Consider the following 9,581-nt stretch of genomic DNA (forward strand, 5'->3'; position numbering starts at 1 on the left):
GCCTGCCAACGCAGGAAACACAGGTTCGATCCCTGGGTCGGAAAGATCCCCTGGAGTAGGAAATGGCAACCCACTCCAGTATTCCTGCCTGGAGAATCCCATGGACAGAGGAGCCAGGCAGGCTACAGTCCATAGGGTCACAAAAGAGTCGGACATGACTGACGCAACTCAGCATGCATATACTGTTTTTAAAAATTGTATACAGGTACTCAAAAGAGGGTGTTTCTGTGTGTATTTTTTATTCTGTCACATTGCATGTATTCTAAACTTTGTTTTTTTCACTCAGTGAATGTTTTAGAGCCCTGACTGTGTCAGTCTATGGAGACTTTCTGGTATTCTTGTAACTGCTGCCTGCCCACATCCCAAGGCGGAGGTAGTCAGTGTCCCGTGTTTATTACCAGCTTTCTACTTTCACATACATACGGTGCTGCCGTGAACAAAATTGTCCCGACTTCCTTGTGCACTTGGACCAGGGTTTCCCTAAGGCATATACCAAGAAGTTGGGCTGGGCCCATTTCCTCTCTAGAATGATTGTTGCTGCTGGTGATTTATGGAAGTTCCTGTGTCCTCCGTCTCTCCATCAAGCCTGGGCTCTTAAATTGCCAAACGCCAAGCTGGAGCTTGGGTTTTCTTAGTGTTTGTCTAATGATGGGTGACTAATGGCAGCTGGTTGGTCAAAGGAAGCATAGAGCCAGGCGAGTTGAAAACAGCCTTCCACTCCATTCCCCCACCAGACCCCCTGGGCCTTACTTGCCCTGTGCCGGGTCTGTTTCCTTGTTGGGCAGTCCTGGTTTCTGGCAAGGCCTTGCCGGGGCCAACCCACATCCGTCTCCTGTGTGACCCCCCCTCCCCGAGAGGACCACCCATGGGTTTGAAGATGCTGTTGCAACCGTTTCCCAGCCTCCTCTTTTTCAAGATCTTTCCATTTAAAGAATGTCTTTTACAGAAGGTTGATGTGCACAGCAACTATCTGAAGAAGCTTGCATTTAAAAAAAGACTTCCACATCGGAGACTGTCCATTAAGTAACTTAGTGCTTCTTCTTATTTATCTAGGCTTATAATCAATTTCCTTTAGAATTTAGTGTCAGGAAAGTGTTTTTCTCCCTCAAAGGATTAATATGTGTCGTCCATCAGACAATGAAAGCCACATAAACCTTTTCTTTTGGTCGTCTTCCAGGAGCGCCTATTTGTCAGGCTGTTACCACGCGCCAGCCTCTCTCTCCATTTTAAAAGCATAATATCTCATCTAATCCCCACTGCAACGTTCCGTGCCAGGTGGAATGCCTATGGACAGTCTCTGTCTTGTTTCATGAGCCTTTTCAACATTTCCGCCCCCGCCTCTAGCCTTTGACTTTCATGCTTGTCTCCTGTCCTCTGCTTTTTATCTCAAACCTCAGTGGGAAGCAGATTCTTTGCACAGAATCCATTCTGAGGCTTTGGATTGCATTTGTCCTAATACTTGGTCTACGTGAGTCCTCCTCTACCTTTCAAGGGCAACTTTCTTCAAATGTCTCTTTCTCAGAGTTTGCTTTTTCCTTTAGGGACCAGGAATTCGTCAGAGACATACAAATAGGAACTAATGATGCCCTCTTCTTAAGAGAGAGGGCCTCCCTGGTAGCTCAGTTGGTAAAGAATCTGCCTTCAATGCAGGAGACCCCGGTTCAATTCCTGGTTCAGGAAGATCGAGTTCAATCCCTGGGTTGGGAAGATCCCCTGGAGAAGGGAAAGGCTACCCACTCCAGTATTCTGGCCTGAAGAATTCCATGGACCGTATAATCCGTGGGGTCCCAAAGAGTTGGACGCAACTGAGCGATTTTCACTTTCTTAAGAGAAGCAGGAAAGGAATTGTTAGTAGGTGAAATCATGCCAGAAAGAACTAGCCTTGGGTTTGTTATCTCTGGTTTCTCAGAAGCAAGAATTGTTAGGGTTTGGGACTTCCCAGCTGGTCCAGGGGTTAAGAATCCGCCTTCCAATGCAAGGGGGTGCGGGTTCAATCCCTGGTCAAGCACTATGATCCCACAGGCTGCTGGCATCCTGCACGTTCACCAGCTGACTCAAGTCTTGGTGGGGACAAGACCAGCCACCACAGCCAGCACCAGCCACTGAGCCAGCTGTGCTTCCCACCCTGTCGTCTCCCACCAGGCCTGGTCTGGTTTGTGCCCATCCTCAACACTCTTGCACTTGGGGGACTGATGGTCTCCTTCAGAGCAAAAGCAACTTCAGTCTGAGGGCCCTTGTTCTAGAGGAGACGTGGGTCCACAGCCTCCAAGCAGTGACCTTCCTAATGGAACGACCTTCCTAACTGAACCTAACGGACATCCTTTCTTTGGCCCCCTCCCCGCCCCAGGACATGCAGGTGACCGGCGTGGAGGACGACAGCCGCGCCCTGAATATCACCATCCACAAGCCTGCGTCCAGCCCCCACTCCAAGCCCTTCCCCATCCTGCAAGCCACCTTCATCTTCTCGGACCACATCCGCTGCATCATTGCCAAGCAACGCCTGGCCAAGGGCCGCATCCAGGCGAGACGCATGAAGATGCAGAGGATAGCAGGTGAGTGCAGCACCCCTCTCTGGGTGTCCTCTGAGCCATCAGCGTGGGTCTCACGTTGACCTCAAGTGCCCTGATGACTCCTCTAGGAGAGGACACCCGCAGTGCAGGAACCAGTTGTGTTTTGGTGAGAGGATGGAGAATCCTAAGCGTTTGGTTTCTAGAATGTCTGAGGCTGCTCAAAGAGGTGCAGCCATCCATGTGGACAATGGTGCTCCCCTCCAGCACACGGCGTCCTCTAACTTATATTTGCAGAGTGCCCTGATTCTCATTGCCTGGAGAATTCTGTGGACTGATGAGCCTGGTAGACTACAGTCCATGGGGTCGAAAAGAGTCGGACACGACTGAGTGACTTCACTTCACTTCACTTTGATTCTCGTCTACCACCTCCGACCCTTAAAACCACCCTGGAGATGAGTAGGGCCTGTTCACCCATTTTATAGATGAGTAAACTGAGGCTTGGTGACTTGTCCAAAGCCACACAGGCAGCTGGTTGGCAGAACCCAAAGGCAGGACTTCCTGCGCTAAAGCCCGTCCCTTCCTCCTCTTCGTTCCCAGCTCTCACGAGAGGCAGCCCTGCCTGATGAGGAGGCCGGGACCCAGCACTGGATTCGCAAGCGTCGTTTCACATGGCGCAGGGATGTGGTGGATCAGTGAGGAGGCCCTGCGCCATCCAGTGTCAGGAAGGCCCCAGCTTTCTTAGAAGGTGCTGATGTGAGAGCCTTCCCTTCATCAGGGCAGAAAGAACAGCTTCCTCCTTGGGGAAAAGGCGTTCTATCAAGTCCTGAAATCACCACCAGCCTATCTCAAGAAACCAGGGCCTTTCGGCTCAAGCACTGAGCAGTCCACTGGGGGAGAAGGGGAGTGTTCTTGTGGGGTCTCTTGAAAATAAACACTTAGAGGGTGGGGTTTCTGGGCGTGGTGGGTTCAGTTATTTCCTGCACGTGCTCCATTGATCGGTGCAGGCCTGCATCACACATAGTCTGCATCTTATTTCTCACTTAGCTGAAACTTGGCCTCCAAAATCATTGCAGAAGCATTTTGTAATGTGCAAAGTGACTTAAATCATTCAGTCCTTTCTCTAAAGATTTATTTCCAGAGTGTTGTTTTTTTTTTTAATGTAAAGCAATCTCTCACAGTTGGCATGAAGGCTAAATATTTCATTTGAAAATGGAGAATTATGCTCTGAAGTGGCTGTTAGAACTAACACCTTGGGTATTTCTTCTTTTTTTTTTTTCGGCCATGCTGTGCAGCATCTGGGATCTTAGTTCCCCGATCAGGGATCAATCCTGTGGTCCCCTGCGTTGGAAGTGTGGAGTCTTAATCACTGTACCGCCTGGGAAGTCCCACGTGTTGGGTATTTCTTAAATAAATTTTAAAAGGCCCCTCCAAATTTTGCTATATTGTGAGATTTGTGTGTGGAAGGGAAGACAGTGACAGATACACACACGAGTCATAAATACACAAGCACAGGTGCGTGTGTGTTCTCTCTCACACACTCTTCCCTGCACACATAGATTTGTGAATTGCGTGGCAGAACTGGCCCCATTTGTTTCAGGGTCTGAAACCATACACAACGCTAAGCCTTGGTACGGTTTTTTGTGTATGGAAACCGAGAATCTGAGGTGAAGATGGGTCTGGCCTTCCTCTCTGAACCCCGCGCAAGGCGCCCCTTGTGTTTTGAGCCTCAGTCGAGACTGTAGGTGTCACGCTGGTCTCCCCAGCTCGAGGCTACCGGCTGCCTGCCTAGAATCGCCCAAGGGAGGTGCCTGGCTGGGCCACAGCTACACCAACTACAGCCACCCAAAGTCTTATCACCTACACTCCCATCGTACACGCTGAGCTTGAACCACGGGTTTGTTTGAACATAGCCCTCCTGGACCTTCCGATCCAGCCGACGACTGAGGTCTTGGGGTTTGGACTCGGCTCATCTTCTGCCCAGCACCTGCCCTTCCGCTTCTACGACCAGTGCCGCCGGGGCAGCAGCGACCCCACGGTGCAGCGCTCCGTGTTCGCCTCTGTGGACAGGGTGCCAGGTAAGCGCCACCCCAGCCCCCGCGCCACCTCCTGTCCCCTCCAGGGAGAGGGAGAGGGTCGACTCCAGGACTTTCTGTATCCTGAGCGTTTGTAAGCATCCCTTCCCCTCTCAGAAACCCAACTTCTTAGAACTTATCAAAGTCCAGTGCAAGATCAAACGCAAGCCCCAGAAAGAAATCTTGACTTTCCCTTTGATGGTCCATCACCGGGGTTTGGTTTTCCAGAGATTTGAGGATGTTTGAGGATGTAGAAGAGCTTCTCAGAATTAAGACTAAAACTTTCTTGGAAGTTTCTTGGAAATACTTAGAGTATTAGTAACGAGGTTGTGGAAGAGTCATTTCCTTTTCCATGTAGGATGACTAGAAAGAGTTGGTGTGTGTGGTTCCTGTTTAAGCCCCTAAAGAAGTGAGAATTCAGAAGAAGGTCCCACTGCCCACGGGGTGGCTGCCACTGTCTTTTTTCTGGGAGCTTCTCTTCCCACTTTCACCGAAGTACAGCTCTAACTCTCCTCCCCGCCTATCCGAAAGAGAAGCATGAATAGAAAATTCAAAGTCTCCTGGTGGAGCTGAAAGTACCACTTCTCCACAAGGGCCAGTGGGCTCCCTCTTCCTGTTCTGATATGTCTGTACCCTGACCTCTCGCAAGAGAACCTTGCCCTTGTTTAGAGAACTTCAAAAAACTGGCCGAGCTGTTCCCTGCAACTTCACCCCTCCACGCTTAGGGCTTTAAACCTCAACTGCAAATGTTGCAAAATGTTTTCACAAGCAGTTACCCAGTTAAGAATCGAATTCGGTAGATAGAACCTGACCCAAACCAGGGTCCCTGTTTCCCTTCACCTCACATTTTGTTCTTCGATTTGATTCATTCATTTTAGAAATATAGTATATGCTATACGTGCTAAGTCGTTTCAGTCGTGTCCAACTCTTTGTGACCTTATGGACTGTGGCCTGCCAAGCTCCTTTGTCCATGGGATTCATATAGTATATGCTATAAGCATATGACTTCTTAAAACCCAAACAGGACATGATAAAATGAAAAATAAGACTGCTTGGCCCCAGCAGTGACCATGGTTAACAGTTTCTTGCATGTCCTTCCAGACATGTTTTGCTTGTCTGTTTTTACACCCGGGGGTTATACCGTATGTGTGATTCTGCGTCTCACTGTGTTTGATTATCGACAAATCAGTGTTACATGGAAGCATGTGTAAACCAACTTCATGCTTATTCACTGTGGTATAGTATTTTTTCGTATGGATGGACCAAAAGAATCTCCTGTAACATTTCTTACTAATGGGCATTGGACACTGGTCACTGACACTGGACAGTGATGCTGGTCGTTTCCAGCGTCTGGCCCATCCATCACAGTGACTCTCCTTGGGGTATCCTTGTTGTAAGTGTGCAAATGTCATGTATCGGTGGGATAAATGCCCAATGGTAGCTCTGCTGAGTCAAAGGAGAGGTTTTTCATCTTAGTATATGTAGCCCCAGAAAAAAGTGTGCCAGTTCATGCTGCCACCCACAGCCTGCAATTGCTTCTATTCTTAAATACGGTCTTAGGTTTCGAGACTGACTGCAGTCCTGCCTCTGTTTTCAGCCATGAAATGTGAGACAGTTCTGCCTGCTGAGGGGTCTGAAGGGTTCTGTTAAAAATTCTCCAGATTGGGACTTCCCTGGTAGTCCATTGGTTGAGAGTCTGCTTTCTAATGCAGGGGACTCGGGTTCGATCCCTGGTCAGGGAACTAGGATCCCACATGCCACGGAGCAACTAAGCCTGTGAGCCGTAACTACTGAGCCTGTGCACCACAACTAGAGAGTCCATGAACCGCATCAGAGAAAGAGGCTGCATAATGCAGTGACGATCCCGCATGCTGCAACCAAATAAATAAACATTTTAAAAAATTCTCCAGATTGCCTCATGCTCTGTAGAGATGGTTGCTAAGTAGACATAAATGATGACCATAAGTCTGCTGCTGCTGCTGCTGCTGCTGCTGCTGCTAAGTCGCTTCAGTCGTGTCTGACTCTGTGCGACCCAATGGACTGCAGCCCATCAGGCTCCCCCGTCCCTGGGATTCTCCAGGCAAGAACACTGGAGTGGGTTGCCATTTCCTTCTCCAGTGCATGAAAGTGGAAAGTGAAAGTGAAGTCACTCAGTCGTATCCGACTCTTAGTGACCCTATGGACTGCAGCCTACCAGGCTCCTCCGTCCATGGGATTTTCCAGGCAAGAGTAATGGAGTAGGGTGCCATTGCCTTCTCCGGACCATAAGTCTAGGTTAACTAAATACAGACTAGCCTAGTAAGAAATCATTTCTTTCTTCCTTTCCTTTTTTTTTTTCCCCACACAGTTATAATTCTTTTTTCTTTTTTTTTTGCTGCACAGAATGTGGGATCTTAGTTCCCCAACGAGGGATCAAACCTGTACCCCTTGCATTGGAAGGGCAGAGTCTAACCACTGGACTGCCAGGGAAATCCCACACACAGTTGTAATTTTATTATAACATGTCTGTAAATACCTCTTTGTAATTTTTTTAATTGAAATGTAATTGACACACAAGATTCTGTGAGTTAAGAAATAATTTCTTTAGGGTCATCAGGGCTTCTTTGAACTCAAGAAGTAATGGATTAAGGAGGAAAGCTTGGTCCTCATTTCCACTCCCTCATCTTTGGAACAGGCGAGCATAAAGTAATCAACAGCGCCAAATGTCAAGTTCTTGGGCATCTGCATGATTCCCGCCCCCCGTTTGCAGATGGCTGTGCGATCACTTCTCCCATCCCACCCGACCTCCAGAGAGGGGCCAGGTTGTCCAGTGCCGGGGGCATTGCCCTGCCTTCGCTGGGCTGGGCCTGCCTTGCAGAGGGCTTGGCACAGCTGGGATGCCCGGTGTCCTCTTGCTGGTCCCAGGGTCAGGGTACCAGGTGGGACTGTGGCAGGTCACAGGAAGCTCCTGAAAGTGACCACTCACTCCTTAGCAGTGTCTCCCCACGACAGCCCCTGGCAAGGCTGGTGGTGGGGAACATTCTCAGAGATGTGGCCGCAGGATGGCTGCTCCAGGGCCTTGGGTAGAGAGGCCTCGCTGCCCGCCTGTCCTCGCCTGGGCCAGAGATGTGACCTAAAGAGCCAGTGGAGAGTGTTGAGGCTTCGCATGACTCAGAATCAGCTTTCCCTCAGAGAGGGGCCCTGCCCCTCCGCCCCGCCCTACCCCCACCCCCGGTGCCTCACCACCTGCTGCCTCAGGATTTGGCCCCACAGCCGCCCAGCATCTTGGCATCATCCCTCATCTTTTCTCTTCACCCTCCCACACCCACTTCTGCTTTGGCTCCGGAACACACCGGGTCCTTCTCCCTCTCTCGGCCCCCAGCGTCTCTCCCCCACTCACGGCAGCGGCACCCACATGCTCTCCAGCTTCCAGGCTCATCCCCTCCCTTCCACGCAGCCAGAGGGATCTTTCTAGAACATAAATCACATCACATCATGCCTCTCCCTGCCACCGTCCTGTAGCTTCCTCATTGAATTTAGAACAAAATCCAGGTCTCTCGTTCTGGCCTTCCGTGCTCTTTGTGCGATGAGTCCCGGCCAGCCTCTCAGATGCAGCTCTCCCGAAGCCTTCACCCCATCCCCTGCCCGAGGCCCCCACCCTTGCTGCTCCTCCAAGTCAGCGTGTCTCCAGGTCTGGGCCTCAGGATCCCTTCTTTTTTGTTTGTTTATTTTTTGGCTGTGTGACATGTGGGATCTTAGTTTCTCGACAGAGGATTGAACCCGTGCTCCATGCAGTGGAAGCGTAGAGTCCTAGCCACTGGAACGCGAGGGAAGGCCCAGCGCCACTTTATACTCTTTGAAAAGCATTAAGGAACCCAAAGTTCTTTAGTTTGTATGGATTATACTTATCCATATTTTAGCTTTTGGAAATTAAAACTGAGAAATACTTTTAAAATTTATTTATTTAAAAAATAGTAATAACCCATCTTATGTAAAGCAATAAATAACATAGTTCTTTATGAATAAGTCTGTTTTGCAAAACAAAACAAAAATTAATATTATATTTTTGCAAATCTCCTTAATATCTGGCTTAATAGAAAACAGCTGGGTTTTCTCATAGCTGCTTCTGCTTTCAATCTGTCATGCTGGTATGGATTCCGGAAAGCTCCTTTGCATCCTCCTGGGAGGATGAGTGTAAAAGGAAAATGCCATCGTCATCTTTATGAGAGTTCTGACCCTGGGAGGCGCCCCCCAGGGTTCCCCAGCCCATGCTTTGAGAACCACCGCCCAAGCTCACGGTGCTCTCTCCTGCCCCAGGGTCTTGGCCCTGCATGCTCCTCCCTAGATCTGCATGTGGCCACTTCCTGATGATCAGTCGGGCTTCAGGCTGCGTGCTGCCTCCTCAGAGAGGCCTTTCCTGACCCCCGCTGCCCCCCTCAGCCCCATCACATTAGTCTCTGTGGCCCAGCGGCTCTGAACCTGGCCAACATATCTGGGTACCCTCCTCCCCCCAGGAAGAGTGTCACTCCCGCGGGGACCTGGAGTGTCCCCGTCACACGGCGCCTTCATTCAGCCTCCACCGAGTGAGGAGTGAGCGTCCGTCCTCAGTCTCTGCACAGCCTCAGGGCAGCACCCACCCGGTTCCCTTCTCCCTGCGAGAACACCAGGGAGACAAGGAGTTCCCGCAGGGGCCCCAGACATTGGGTAGTTTAGGCTGTGGGACTTTGGCAGGGGACACCAGGGAACTGAGACCCTCCCCCAGGTCTTCAGCAGCATCCTCCCGCCTCAGCTTCAGCACTCCCGTTGGTTGCACGTCAGAGTCACCGCGCTCACCTTCCTCAAAGAGTTTGCCAGAGGGCTCCTCGCAAGCCCGGCCCAGGTTGGCCTGTGATGCTGCGGCGTCTGTACCTGCCGTCAGGGTGCTGCTCTGTGTCCGTCCCTTGCATGGACTGCACTGTTGCAGCATAGCCCCTGCCTGGGGAGGTGTTGCCAAGGGAAAAACCACGGCCGGCCACCTGCC

At 50.5% G+C, this 9,581-nt stretch overlaps 1 protein-coding gene across 6 annotated transcripts in view; it reads left to right on the forward strand.

The window, feature by feature from the left end:
• The window catches only part of CLEC16A (C-type lectin domain containing 16A), a 242,678-nt gene that overhangs the window by 177,578 nt on the left and 55,519 nt on the right, over positions 1-9,581 (forward strand). For all 6 annotated transcript variants that reach the window (XM_040230421.1, XM_040230439.1, XM_040230413.1 and 3 more), the window contains 2 exons: positions 2,348-2,552; positions 4,421-4,585. In XM_040230421.1, coding sequence (XP_040086355.1) covers positions 2,348-2,552; positions 4,421-4,585 — 370 coding nt within the window. The remainder of the gene's footprint in view (positions 1-2,347; positions 2,553-4,420; positions 4,586-9,581) is intronic.

This window comes from Oryx dammah, unplaced genomic scaffold, assembly GCF_014754425.2.
Source record: "Oryx dammah isolate SB20612 unplaced genomic scaffold, SCBI_Odam_1.1 HiC_scaffold_2, whole genome shotgun sequence".
Lineage (NCBI taxonomy): Eukaryota > Metazoa > Chordata > Mammalia > Artiodactyla > Bovidae > Oryx > Oryx dammah.